Below are 14,659 nucleotides of genomic sequence, written 5' to 3' on the forward strand. Positions count from 1 at the left end.
CTGGTTGAAACTAAGAGAAGAAGGGCAAAGAGAGGAGATGGATGCAGTAGAAAAAAGAACCATTTCATGCAGCACGCAGAACCAGGAACCTCTTCTTCTCTGTTCAATTATGTATCAGAAACCTCGGCCCAGGGAGGGGAGTAGGAGCTGGATTCCACACACCTGCTTTCTGCCTTCTCCCACCGACTACTGCTCTGTGGATACAAGTCATTTTTTTCTGTGACTCAGAAATATTATAAAACCTAACCCGCCACATGGCTGTGGACACCACTATAAACACACACACACACGTGCCTGTGCTCGGGGGCTCCTAGTTGACTTGGGACTTCAGGCCTAACCCACAAGCTCACCTCATTAGAGCGTTATAAAGGCTAGTTTGGAACAGGTCACTGTTGTGATGAAGTGTAACGTTTTCCACAAGTCTGGTCCCGCCTCTACCCTCTGCAGATGGATTCCAGAACTCTGATCTGGACTCTCGAGCACACAGACTTGAGCAGGCCCAGCTACACTTTCTGGGGCCGCCATTTTCCCCAGCGCTGGGGAGGAGGCCTGCGAGGAACCCTTTCCTTTCCAGCGGTGCTCTGTATACTCCTCATGCCCCCTTGGCCCTGCTGCGAGGCCCCACAAAGCAGGGCAAGCTGTCAGAAACGAGCGGCGGCTTCCCTCTCCGCTGCACCCTCCACCTCTCCCCAAGCAGCATTCTCTCTGTTCCTTCCCTTGCTTGAGTCTTGGCTCCTTGTGTGTACGGGTATGCGTGCGCATGCTTCAGAGGGGAGGGACAACAAAAGCTCGGAGGAGATGCTGTTCTTTTGTTTCCTTAGTGTTTCTCTAATCCTATTCTGTTTTTTTCACACGAAGGGAAATTTGGAAAACTCTCTTCATGCAGAGTATTCTTCAAATAATCATCCCAGCCCTTTTGGTGGGGCTGGGTCTGTTCTCTTGGCCACACAGACAGCATGCTTAGGAAACCACACCCGGAGAAGAGCCTCCATGCATTCACAACTGTTACTTTTAACACAAGGGACAACGACGGGCAGCACTGTGACCCAGAAGCCGGCTCTGCAACGAGCAGCAATCTGGCCAAGAGCCGCCATAACTCTATACTCACTAGCCGGGTCTGTGGTTGTGAGGGCGGGAAGAGGCCAGGTTGCTATGGAAACATGAAGGGCAGGCAGGGCACAGCAAGGTGAGGGAGAGAATGGAGATATAAAATACATTCAGAAGCAAAGACGTGAACGTGTTTATACAGGAGTGTGTATGTGTGCACACACAGGTACAGTATGTGGACGCAGATAAATGTAGATTATAAAGAAGAGAAAGAGTTGGTGAAGGGGATATTCTCTCACCGCCTTTTCCCCTCATTTATCAACAGAAATATGGATATTTTAAGGAAATTATCAGAGATTTTGCTGACAAGTTACTCTCACTTGGCAAGAAATGACATAACCCTCATTTATTCTTACCACAAATTCCAGCTACTACGTGTGGGGCACTGTGTTTTGTGATTTTCATACTTAGCCTTTCATTTTCACGGATACCTACAAGAGAGGTAGACTCTGTCCCTCATCAGACAGATAAAGACTCTGTGGCTCAGGAGGTGGAGGGGCTCATTCAAGGCCACAGAGCTGGACACCGAAGGAGCAGACATGGGATTCGAACCCAAGGCTGTCTCTGGTTCCCAAGCCTGGATGCCCGATGATACAGCCCCGGCCTGGAAAGTACCAGCTAGGGTGCTGGGCCTGTTGCTAAGCCAGAGAGAGCGAGAGGATAGGGGGCTTCTGAGCCCAGGGCTGGGGTCCTCTCCAGAGGCTATGCGCAGAGCATAGAGCCCAGCAGCTCCTGGGCCCGGTGGGCGGCGCCACCCTGCCGGCCCCCTGAGCACCTGCGGGCCTGACACCTCAGGCCTCACGCGGCTGCCGTCTCCCTTTGCTCTCCCCACCCCCCAAGAGCTGGGTTCAAAACCCCAGAGTTGCAGGCACAGCACTCCCTCCTGAGTCCCCAGAGGAACAGAAGCACAAGGCAGCCAAGTGAAGTAAGACCGTAAATGAGAGAGGCTCAGTCAGGAATAAAGAGGCTGGAGACCAACCAGGCGTCATCGCTGCCAGGCTTAGTGGTCCTCCTTCGGGGTGGGCAGACACAGCTTGCTAAGCTTTACAGGGGGGTGGGGGAGGAAGAGGGCGATTACTCATCCTATTTCATGGAAGAGAAAGACAAGGCTCACTTGTGAAGGGTTAAATAATTGCCGAAGCGCCTACTGCCAGGCACATCTGCAAGCAGACACTGTTTATTTTCCCGCAAATATTTACGAGACAAGTATGCATTTACGGAGAAAGCAAGAGCTACAGGCCTCCCTATCTAATTTCAATGTCTGAATCCAACTGCGCCAATTAAAATGAAGGGTGAAAACACAACACCCCAAACCATTTCTTATGACCCTGCAGAATAGATATTTTTCTTGGCAAATTCCTTTGGTTTCTCCAAATGTCAGCTCGGGTCCAGCCCACGAAGAATCCCGCGGACAGCGCTGGGCCGCGCCAGCCTCGGGAAGCCTGACTGCCGGATTTTCTGTCCAGAGCCACGCCTGTCACTTGCCTACTCTTTGGGGGTAGTGCGGTCTCCCATGAATCTGGGAGGCCCTGCGCCCATCTCTCTTCTCATTTGCTTCTCTAAAACCTGGTGCTGCTTTCTGCCAACAGAGTTGAATCATCACCTGGTGAAGGAGATAACATTATGCAGACCCACTGTGGCTGGTGGAAAGCAACCTGCAGAGAGATGGATGAAGAAAATGATACTCACTATCTGGAGGAGACAATGGAACAGGGGTGGAAGAGCTAGCAGGAGCCACTGAGGAAAGAAAAATGAAAGTGAAAAAAAAAAAAAGGGAAGAAAGAAACCTCATTGAGGCACACAGACACTGAATGAAAAAACAGAAGAGCTGACCCGGAGGTGTCAGCGGCTGAAGCTGAAGCTGGTTACAGTGAAGAGGAAGAATGCCGTGCGTGAAGGCAGGCGGACTGCGGACCAGCACAGAGCTGGGCTCTCTGACTTCAAACCGGGAGCCCGTGTGCCTGCCGAGGCCCGCAGTCAGGTCAGGGACTGGGCCAGGAGCAGCTACAGAGACCTCCAACCCTGCCCGAAACAAAGAGCCCATTCAGCAGGACCAGCTGCCTTCACAGGATCAGATGTCAGGAGAAAAGGGAAACTGGACCCCAGGTTACGGTGAATGTGGGAAAATGGAGGCTTTGGCTCTTCATGTGACAGATATCTGTATGTGCTTCTAGACAGGACTATGTCTACACTCAGGGCACATACTTAGAGCAAAGCCTGTATGCCTCACTCTCTAATCTTAACGTCCCAAAGAAACAGAAATGACTGTCCCATTTGACGTTTACTGCTGGGTGAGATCCAGGATTGCTGGGCATCTAGATGATACTATAACCACGGTTGCCCTTCAAAACCCTATAGCAGGTGATTCTCCGGAGGCTGCCGTGAGTGTGGAGACCAACGCAAATAACACTGAGCGTTTGTCTCGTGCTCTCTTGGAGGAAGGGAAAGCTGAAGAGACTGGGACTGAATAAAGTAACACTAACCCAACTTTCTGCTTGGAGGACCATTAGAAATGGTGCATCTGAGACATTCTGGACACTGAATAGATCTTTAGTTTTTCGCTGGCAAATATTCAGAGGTTGTCCCATCAATAATCACAAAACAAAGTCTCCTTTGAGAGCGAGATGAAAATCTGGAAGAACGTCACCATATCTCCAACATTGCTTTGGCATACTCATAGTTTGGTCTTCCTTTTCTCTTCCAGGTGAAGCATCAAGCATCTCATTAAACCACATGAGTAGAGTGTCACTGGAATCAGAGCAAAGTGCCCACTGAACTCATTGTGAGCTCATCGTGACTTGATGGTCTGGTAAATTCAGGGGAAAGTGTATCTCTTTCTCTTGTACTTTTTTGGCTTGAATTGTTTGCATCACTGTCCATATTATTCTGGCAAAGGGACAGAGTTTTATGTGTTTTAAACACAGTATATTAGAATTATATTAGATATATCAGAAACATAATATATTACACTTGCAACGTGCCATCTAGGGGGCAAGATGTGAAGACAAAAACCTCAAGATGCCTCTTTGGAAAAGTAGACACTCCTTCATGATCTTTATCCCCTGAAAGAAATTGTCTATTTTGCTTCATGGTTCAGAAGCAAATAAAGAGGTGACATTCGGGCAATGAAATTCTGAAGGTACGTGGCTCAATCATGGAGGAAAGGATGCATAGTCAACTGTCACATCATGTCTTTAGGGCCTCAGCAGCTCTGATAGGGAAGCAGCCCCTCCCAAGGCAAACAGAGCTTGTGAGCTTTCCGCCTAAAAGCTTCATGACAACACGCAGACATGTGGCCTAAAAATACATGAAACAGGGACATTTTTCCAGGCTGGAGTTCTATTTATTTGTTTGGAGTCATCGCTTCCTCGTTACCTTCACACACATTTATGAGCTGCACACAAAGGAATCTTCAAACAGGTGAGCCAGGCTTTCCGATATGGCAGCTCAGAAGCGGGACTCTGGGATATGTGTGGCTTTGGCTAGTTTCACCCGCTCATCCCTGCTTTGACACGGTCATGCCTCTGCATGTGGCTCAGTCTATTAAGGAACCAAGAAAGCAACCCCATTATTGCCACATCTCAAGGAATTTCAAGTGATAAACTATGCAAGATGCACCGGCTCTCACCTACTGCCTCCTAACTGGGGCGGGGGGTGGGAGGTAGGGGGTGAGGGGTGGGGGTGGGGGCTGCCTGGCAGCAATGACTCTCTATTCAGTATGACAGCTTATTGAGCCTGTACCTTCTCCCCCTTGGGGTGAGGGTGCCCCTAGGGCCTAACTCCAGTGTCACGGGATCAGGCTGTGAATCTGCACCCCAGCATCATAGGCGGGAAAGCATGGTCAGTGGGCGAGACGAGCCAATGTCAGAGACTAAAACCAACCTGGGCTCGGCTAAGTGGATGGCTGATTTTATTTACCGGATTTCAGACAACCTTTGTGCCTTCTGAGGACAGGGAGTGAGAACTCAGAGATGTCCTTCCTAAAACATGCCCTAACTTCCTAGTAGCAGTGAGTGAGTGGTGGCATGGTAGTGGTAGATGCTGGAGTCATCCTCCTAGCTGGATCCTTCTTCAGGATGGGTCTAGATACCCCCCTGGGCTAGGTCCTCACTTCGGCCCCTCTAGGAAGGTCACAAAGGTACAGGAAAGACCATAATGACCAACTCTCGTGAGAGTATGATGTTCTGTGTATTTCCCTGGCTCTTAACCCGCTCAAGTTCTTGACAAAGGCACTCAGTGATAAGGCTCTGTCACAATTTTCCTTATTTAGAAGAAGTTTGATTTTTTAATCCTTTAGGCCGTAACTTTATTAGATGATTGAGAAAACTGACTTTGCATGTCATTCGCATGACCTACTAGCAATGGACAGCTGAAGGCTCCATTTTCCAGAGGGGTTCTTGGAATCCTGGTGCAGGGAACAACAAGGTCCTGAAGGTCTCTCTTTTTTTAAATTAACCATTGAGTTTTAAAACACAGCATCTGCTTAAGAAATTCTCACCTTTGTAAGGGCTGAACTGACAATGAGTGAAAACCACAGATGGGCTTTGAAGTCGAAGACCCAGTTACTCTGATTCAGTCCTCAGACCCCAGGTCCTGGTTAGAAACTCAAAAGGAAGCCTCATATCAGCCTTCCCCTCTGTCATGTAACTAAGCCACCGTCCCTGTACTGATAAATTCCAGAAGCATGGAAACCAAAGCTCAGATTAAGGATCCAGGAGGAAGGTGCTCTCAGGGTCAGAGGTGCTCCTTCTGAGTTCACTCGGGGCAGAGCTGCCGCCCAGAGCAGACAGCTGTCAGTCTTGACCTGACAACGCCAATCCCCAATCCCCAATCCTGACTCCTTCCAGAACCGGTTCATTCAGGAACCAAGTCTGCTGAGATCATGGATTTAGCACTTGCTCAAAATCTCAGAACGCCTACACGGAGCTACTTAGTTTCTGCTGTTGCTGCAATATTTCTGAATAAATTTTAAAAAGATAAGCTTCCCTGAGTGCCTTTCAGGAGCTGGGAGCTTTTTATGAAAAGAGTGTGCAGTTTCCTGAATACCTTTTCTTCCGAGTCTCTCTGGGTAATACTCCCCTTCACTATTCTGAGCTCAGCCGAGGAAGCGAGAGGCAGGGCTTGGTGGGAGTGATGCTTGGGGGCATCTTGCAGGCCAGATCAGACCTGTTTGGGTCCCCCCGGAGCAGCGGGCCAGGCTCCTGTGACCCTTGCTCTTTATATTTGCTATTTACAGCTTACATGTCCTTCCCATGGAGAATCTCCCCTGTCTTATGCTTGACGGTGAAGTTACTCAGTGGCCAGTCAGTCTTTCCCAAACATGGACATGCACTTTTCAAGAACCTAGTGCTGAAGAACAGAACTGACCGGAAGTGGGGATTTAACTGCCCAGCAGCTGCCCGTAGGATGTACCTGTGACTCAGAACCAAAGCTCATGCTATTCTTTACAATTGCAGCTGCTGCTTAGGCCTCCCAGAGCCCTCCAGCCACCATAGACAGAAAAGGGAAGGGGCTATGAGCTCAATTCTTTTATCTCCTAAAAGCAAATGTGAAAATCCCTTCAGCTGCTTTTTCCCGGGAAGGGATTTTGAATCCCTGATGAGGCTGTTGTGGTCATTTTCTGGCATCCGGGCAGAAGGTGAGCTGGTGCCGTCGTGTGTTACTTGGAGACCCCCTGCAGACTCCCACCGTGCTTGGCTGGGCGGGCATCAGCATTGCCATGGGGTAATCGTCACACACAGAAATTAATAAATAAACACAACTTCAAAGGACACAAAAGTTGCATGCTCTAGAACAGGACGCGTGTTAGCCTCTTGGAGTAAAAACCTACAGACATTAACAAGAGCACAACTAGACTAAGGTCAGTGTGGTTAGGGCCCGGACAGTATCATCTACTTCAGCCTAGGGGACAAAAAAGGGACCGGAACTAAATTAAGAACTAGGACTAGCGATGTTAACACTATTGAAACAGATAATGAGGTATGAAGAGGCACTTACGTGGAAGAGAGCTGTCTGCATTTCCCATGGATGGAACACAGACGAAAAGAAAAGACAAGAGACAGACCCAAGGGAAAAAAAAAAGATGTAAAAGAAATGAATAGGCTCTGCAAAGCACATGGAGCTGGAAATTCAAATTATCAAGTTATTTCAAATCCAGAAAGAAGCAATTCCTGTAGAAGGAAGATGAGGTGGGCCTTCTGTTTCTGGAAGAGGTAGGGGGGTTGCTTTGCAGGCCTCTGGTTTCGAAGAGAAGGAAGTGAGGGATGGCCCTGCATGCTTGTTAAGCCCAGGAATCAGAGAGGACCCAGGGAGCTCTGTGACCGCTCAAGGAGTCTGCGTCTACTGCACCTGCTCCAGCTGGGTGGGCGCATGGTCCTCCCAGGGCAGCGCTCTGGGTCTGTGGAGGGTGTTCCTGGAGCAGGGCTGGCCCAGAGCTATTGGTGGGTTGGGAGGGAAAGCATGGCAGGCCTGGTGTAAGGAAAGAGGGCATGATGGAGGAAAGCAGATGCCATCCCGAGTGCATCAGGAAGAAGCGCCTCTCTCGAAAGACGCCACAAGGGAGGGAGACCCTGACGTGTGCTCATGGCGGGAGGGAAGGGGAACAGGAGGTGGAGGCCTCAGCCCTCCTTCCTCTTTTGCATTGTTGGGGTCTTGCTACTGCGCGGACATCCCATAGCAGTCTTCTCTCTTCTATAACGTAATATCTCTGCTGCCTCAAAAACCCCATGACTAATTACACGAAGCATCATTGTCTTTTCCCTCTTCCTTCAAGTCACGGGGTGCTTTAGGGCCTTTGTGACCTGCGTCAAAAAGCAAAATCTGCCAAATCCCTCCATGACATGCTGCTGCGTTGTCCCTGCCCGGCTCCCCTTCACGAGGAGCCAGTGTTTTCCTCCCTGGCTGCCATGCTAACAAGTGGGGCCAGCTACTGCGACAGTGTCACCAAGCTCTTTGGGAAAGACCGCAATAAGGGCTGGGTATCAGCCATCACGGAGGGCCAAGGGGCTAGGAGGTGTGACCTCCCTGAGCAGAGCAATCTGAAAGACAAAAAGCTGTCATCTGAACAAAGGACGGGGCAGCTCGGGGTCCCCCCCAGGAGAAGAGGGTGGGTGTGGGGTGTACTTACGGACTGGCTGCGTCTTGAACTCAGAGGCCGTGCTGATCTCACCCAGACCCTTGCCGTTGAGGGCCGCTAGTCGCACGGCGTACGTAGTTTCGGGCTTCAGGCCCACGATGGTGACGATGCCCTCCATGTTGGCTGTTGTGAGAAGACAAGAAGGATCACCGAGGACGGAAAGCCTATTGGTAAAATGGCGTAGCCGCTGTGGAAGGCAACACGGCGGGTCCTCAAAAACTTAAACCTAGCGTTACCATGTGATCTAGCAGTTCCACGTCTGGCTATATACACAAAAGCACTGAAAACACAAACTGGAACAGATTCCTCTGCACCCAGGTTCACTGGAGCATTGCTCACAACAGCCAAAGGGGCAAATGGCCCGCCTGTCCATCAGCGGGTGGGTGGATCCCCCAGGACGGGGTGCTGATGCAGTGGAGAATCAGTCAGCCTTAGCAAGGAACGAGGCTCTGACAGGGGTTACAATGTAGATGAACCCGGAGGACATCAGCCAAGTGCAATAAGCCAGACACAAAAGGACAATGACTGTACGATTCCACTCTTCCGAAGCAGCTGGGAGAGTCAACTACCCAGAGAAAGGAAGTAGAATGGTGGTTGCCGGGGCTAGCGGGAGGTGGGATGGGGAGTTAGTGTTTAATGGGCGCTGAGTTTAGGATCACGAGAAAGTTCTGGAGATGGACGGTGGTGATGGTTGCACAATAATGTGAATGTACTTAATGCCGTTCAACTGCATACTTAAAAATGGCTAAAATAGGAAATTTCATATTCTACATATTTTGCTACAACAAAAATAGAACTAGAAAGTTAATTATACTTAAATTTAAAAATATATTTAAAAAGGTGGAGGAAATCCAGCTGTAGCAATGACAAAAAGAAAAAAAAATGCCAGTTGGGACAGATTGTGACATGGGATCAACTCGCCATAAGTTGGTGGGAGGTTTCAGAGGGAAGTTAGGGAGGTAAAGAGATTATTTTCTCCTGGCTCCAATCCCGACGGCACAGAAGTTCCTCCCAGGCCGCCCCGCCCCCACCCCCAAAAGCTGAAAGAGTGATGGAAGCTTTCTGGTGAAACAAATTCTCGGTAAAACCGGGTTGGGATGTGGCTGCTCCTGTTACTACAGACAGGACCGGGATTAAAACTCCCTACAGAAACAAAGCATGCCTCACTGATGTATCCTGATCAAATCCCAAATGGAGAGTCAGACACGGCTATATATTCGATCCTCGGGGCAAAATGGTCGGAGCTTAGAATCTTCAAACTGCAGGCATCCGAGGGTTATCTTCTAAACTTTTAGTTTGAAACTATATCACAGGATGGATTTAAGAGCAGACTTTTCTCTAGGGCAATTTGTTATTTGGTTAATACTGTAATTACATGACAGTCCCTGAGTATGCCACGCAGGACTGAGGGGGTGATGGCAGAGAACCCACAGTGCAGGGCACCCACAGGTGCAGGGCAGGGCTGGATGGGACTCCTCTGGTTGTGCTCAGCACCTAAGCAGGGCTTCTGCTTGGAATGTGGTTGAGATGGCCTCATCCATCTTGGCGTGGTCCCGAGAAGCAGGTTCTGAGGTACCAGGGGACAGAAGGCCAACAATTCTAGAGGAGCTGCAGCCTGCCCTCATTCTAGAGGGACGGGGACGATGCTGCAGCACAGGAAGGTGAACGGACGGCAGGTGTTGGCCTGTGGCACCCCTCAACAGATGAGAGTGGTGGGCCACACCACCCCAGTGGGCTGTCAGAGTGCCAGGACCTGGGCTGAGCGTCTGCCCAACACCAAGCAACCCATCCTTCTAAAGGAAACGCTGACTCTCCCCCACTTACCTTCTTTGGCATCATACCACTTGAAATGCCACACTTCCTCACCCACTGCTCTCCACTCAGCCTTGTATTTGAGGATGGGCACCCCACCGGTGGCCTCTGGTTCATCAAACTGCACCTGGGCTGTGCTAGAGTATGGCTCCACCTGGTCGATGGATGGTGAAGATGGGGTGTCTGTGGGGAGGGCACATACGGAGACCCAGGTGAGCCCAGTCAGGTCCAGGACATAACTCTCAGCCACAAAGCATGTCTCTCATTTCTGCTTATTCTTGGGAATATTGTCACCTCTACCCTATACTCCAGCCCACCTCACCGTATGATTCTCTCCCCACATGCCCTGTACGCACACCCTCGAGCCTCCACAGGCTCCCTGCTTCCTGACCCTCTGTCTTTGGCTACCCTGGCCCTCTCTTCACTTTCCCTGATGTCACCAAATGGCACAGAATAGGCCAGGAAGGGTCAGGGTAGGGCAGCCATGAGGGGGGCTCACCTGCTTGGACAAGGATGAACTCCAAAGACTCCTGTCCAATGCGGTTCACTGCAGTACAGTTGTAATTTCCGAAATCATTTTCAGAGTCTGGGGTCACCTTTGGAAAGAAGGAACTCGTGGGTTCTAAGTGTCCCATGGAATGGCCACCGACTCATATCTTTATTTATTGGACGAATTTGTAAAGGAAAGAACCAGGAAAGCATGAACCATTAGCTCCAGCCCAGCCTTAAGCCAGAGAGAATTGCCAAGGGGCCAGTGAGAGAGGCACACTTGGCCTCCTGGGCCGTGACCTGGCTCCAGGGAGAGAGTAGGGGCAGGGCTGAGGCTCAGTTTCTTCTGAGGCCGATGGTTCCCCTGGTCAGGATGCCAGAGAAGCAAGAGAGAAGATTTTAGCTGCATATAGGAGCCTATCCAGAGTCAGACTGTACCTCCTCCCCCCTCCCCTGACTCCACCATGACCTACCTCTAGATAGCTGGCGGAGGGGGTGTTGTAGATCTTGATATTGCTGTAGTTGGAGCTTGGCAGCAGCTGACCATCTCGAAACCACGAGATGGTAGCACTGGGGTAGGCAAATACCTCGCACGTGATGTTCACCTGGTTCCCCTCCCAAGTGTACACAGCCACGGGGCCCTGCAGCTTGGGGGCATCTGCAAGGAACAGCAATGCCAATCAGGAAGACCAGCACCACAGAGGAGCCCCGCACACCCCGTCTCCTAGCCCTGGGAGGGCGGGCGTGCCCTAAGCAGAGCCAGTGCCCTGGCGTAGGAAAGGTCAGGCCGGTTCCGCGGTCCTGTGAGCTGCACAGGAAGATGGAAGGGCTTGTGAGCCTGTAAGAAGCCTGGGCCAGTGTGAGGGCATGACCTGGGGACAAAGCTCTGGAACGGCCTCGGGCCACCTCCACATGGAGCGTGAGCAGAGCTACGGGGATGCAGCTCGGGTCCTGGCTGCTCTTGTCCCTTTTCAGCCTGACCCTGCACGGTCCCCCTCCCCTCGATCTTCCACAGCTGCTGCTCACATTGCACTTCCAGGTACATGGACTGGGAGTCCTGGCCGATGGTGTTGCTGGCGGTGCAGATGTATTCTCCGGCGTCTGTGTACTGGATGCTCTTCAGGGTCAGGGACGACACTCGGGCGTGGCTTCGCACCACCATGTGCCCATCCAGAGTCTGCCGGGAGGGAAGAGAGAGCGTGAGAGCCCGCGGCAGGGCTGGGGGTGGGAGACCAGGCCATCTCTTGTCTGGGACCAGTCTCACATCCTCTCCCCAAGCTGTGCCCATGTGCCTTACTTAAGGTCCCAACTAGTGTGGGAGGCTCTGGGGAGCACCACAGGGACTTGAGTGTCTCCAAAATAGAAAACGGGACCCAGTTTATGTGAAGCAGCCTAGACCCCATGCCAAGATCGGTTTGGGGCAAGGACAGCCAAGGTCCCCCAAGATGACTTTGTTTGGCACATCTAAGATGGAAGCAAAAGGCCTGGCCGGCAGATATTGCATCAGTGACAGCTTTGCCTCATGAGATTCTGGGAAACCTGCACCCTAAGCTTTCCTTCCAGGAGTCTGCCCATCTGTCAGTTCCATGGTGCGTGCATGCATAATGGGAAATCTGAATGTGCCAAGTGCAAGAAATTATACAAGAAACCTGTATTTCTGCAGATGCCTCGCTTTCCTGAAGGCTTAAAAGTGAAATAATTTCATTCAAGAGAAAGTCCAACAACTTGATGATCAGGAGCTGTTGAGCTGGAAGTGAGGGTCCCTGGGTCCCCTCTCCAGGGATGGTGGCACAGAGCCCCAGGCAGCCACCACCAGATTCTGCATTCTAGCCCTTGATACAATAATTCACTTCCTGAGTCTCTGGAATTCCAACGACTGGTCAAAAGGGGACTAAGCCTATGGTCCCTAGGCAGTGGGTCCTGGAATATTTCCAAGGGGCTCCTGCCTTGACACTCGAAGTGAAATGGTTGCTGGCCTAGATAAAGTCTGGGCATGCTGCCCAAGTTCAGATCCTCAAGGAAGTTGGTAATCTGCAGAATGAGTCTCGTTCCTTGTAGGCTGGGCCACACTCTTATCTCCAGCATATGATATTCTGTGGAGATGGACAGGTGAGTGCTCTGCATATAGCATCTGTCGTCCCAAGGGGTCGGGCCTTTAAAGAATGAAAGAACACCTGTTTCATTGAGGTTCTTGTGATGTGCTGGTTTGGAAGCCTGAAACCCAGAACTGTAATGTCACACACAGCCGGTTTGGGCAGATCAAAAGCAAGGTCCCATGGGCCTTGTGGGGCCGTCTCCATGGAGACCTGTCCCAAGAAGTCCCTCTGACCATGACTAGTGGAATTAATTCATCTCAGACATTTAAGCCCCATTGAGGTTCATATCTGGAAACTGGAACACCACTGCTGGCAAGGAGGCAGAGAGCCGAGCAAAATCATCACTGCCTAAGGGCCACTCCACTCTCAGAGGAGTGCCCGATGCCCATGGCTCTCAACTCCCATCTGACCTGTAAGTCTGCAAGGCTGACTGGTTGAGGAGATGCCACACATTAGTGAGAGATGACAACAGACAGGTGTGGAACACTTGATTAGAATGCCTTGAGACATCCAAGGGTCCCTGGATCTTCGGACTCCCTTTTCTCGTGGGCTGACTGGGTTGTCCCAATACGTCCCAGTGGCAACTTCCATGAGTCATCCAAAAATAAACCCATTAAACTAGTGGCATCGAGAGCATCCCTGCAAGTATCTCTAAAGGGTTGACCTTACCTGTTTGTCACTCCTGTCTGCCCCAAACACAACAGGATAAAGGCAGAAAGGGTTCGAGGTCCACCCCCTGCCCTTCTGGTTATCTCAGTGAGAACACAGGCTCAGCCCACAGTGACACCAGCCGACGGCTGAACTAGGACTGTTTGTCATACAGATGGAGCTTGTCCTGGGCTCAACACCCACAAACATGGAAAACTGACCAGATCTTTGGGACGTCAAGAGAACATGTCCACAATGGAAGCAGTACTACAGCAAAAGATGCAAAGAGAGGCATGTAGGCAAGAGGAGGACAGTCACAAATAGCAACAAAGCAGGGCACGGACAGTCTACGTGGAATATTCTAGAAAATGGTTGAAGGGAAGCTTGGGAAGTGGTTTCACTGACAGCCACACTTTTCTCCCCTTCTACGTGGTCTAAATTTCTCTATGCGGAAAATTTTCTCATTTAATTGTGTCAGCAGACCAGGAGACGGTCCTCTACAGAGAATTCTCATTTTGCAGCGGCTCACGACAGGACTGATGGTGGGAATTTGTCCGATGCCCAGTTCTCCCTCCAAGGGGAAGCACAGAGTCTCCCGTGCAATTAGACTGTCTCCCTCTGACACGTTTTACTCTGGCACCAGGCAAAGTCAGGGCGTGCCACCGACAAGCCATCCAGACAGGGGTCGTGCTGATAGTTCAGGCCTGCAGAGGAAGCAGATGGTCTCCGGGCAAGAATGGAAGGGGAGCTGGGACAAGAAGACCCTGTTCTGCAAAAACAGCATGCAGTGCAACTACAGTTATTCTTCTCATCAAAATTTTTTGCGTTCCTTCTTCCAGGTAGAAGTGTGAATTTTCTGAGCTTACAGAACGAAACTGGCCATAGCCCAAGCCTTCTTTGGAGCTCATCTGGACTTAACGGTTTTCATCTCTGAGAGACAAACAGGAAGGAATGGAACTTCTGAGCCCCAGGGGCGGCACTCACTTGAAAGTCAATTATATCCAGAGTGAGATACTCAAGATAAGGGTACTTCTGGAAACCGGAAGTGAGTTGTCTGCTTTCTTGGGAGTAAACCTATTACTTCCACTTATAACAGTAATTCTCTTAACATCCCTTAATGCTCCCTGAGAAATCTCCCCTCCCCCTCCAGCCAGGTTTAAATCAGAATGACAGGGGGAGAAGCCGAAGGCCAAATAGAATGAGATCTGTAGTTGCTCAAAAGTGGCTGATAATGAACGCTTCTTCTCTCCCTTCCCCAATCCCGAATGGGTCCGTGACTTTGGGGCAATGCAACACCCACAGCCTGGGACAGCACTAAGCAATTTCTGTGCCGTAGGAGGGAGGGATTTCAGCAAGATGGGCGCTTGATTAC

General features: G+C 50.7%; 1 protein-coding gene across 1 annotated transcript in view; it reads right to left on the reverse strand.

Annotated features, from left to right (window-relative positions):
- The window catches only part of NCAM1 (neural cell adhesion molecule 1), a 66,697-nt gene that overhangs the window by 28,854 nt on the left and 23,184 nt on the right, over positions 1 to 14,659 (reverse strand). Inside the window, exons 10-17 of the mRNA XM_088017521.1 lie at positions 11,570 to 11,720; positions 11,017 to 11,201; positions 10,554 to 10,650; positions 10,067 to 10,237; positions 8,234 to 8,365; positions 7,105 to 7,119; positions 2,797 to 2,844; positions 1,109 to 1,150 (exon numbers count right to left, since the gene is read on the reverse strand). Coding sequence (XP_087873647.1) covers positions 1,109 to 1,150; positions 2,797 to 2,844; positions 7,105 to 7,119; positions 8,234 to 8,365; positions 10,067 to 10,237; positions 10,554 to 10,650; positions 11,017 to 11,201; positions 11,570 to 11,720 — 841 coding nt within the window. The remainder of the gene's footprint in view (positions 1 to 1,108; positions 1,151 to 2,796; positions 2,845 to 7,104; positions 7,120 to 8,233; positions 8,366 to 10,066; positions 10,238 to 10,553; positions 10,651 to 11,016; positions 11,202 to 11,569; positions 11,721 to 14,659) is intronic.

Source organism: Eumetopias jubatus, unplaced genomic scaffold (genome assembly GCF_037043125.1).
Source record: "Eumetopias jubatus isolate StellerSeaLion01/CBP00866 unplaced genomic scaffold, mEumJub1_p1.0 scaffold_13, whole genome shotgun sequence".
Classification (NCBI taxonomy): domain Eukaryota; kingdom Metazoa; phylum Chordata; class Mammalia; order Carnivora; family Otariidae; genus Eumetopias; species Eumetopias jubatus.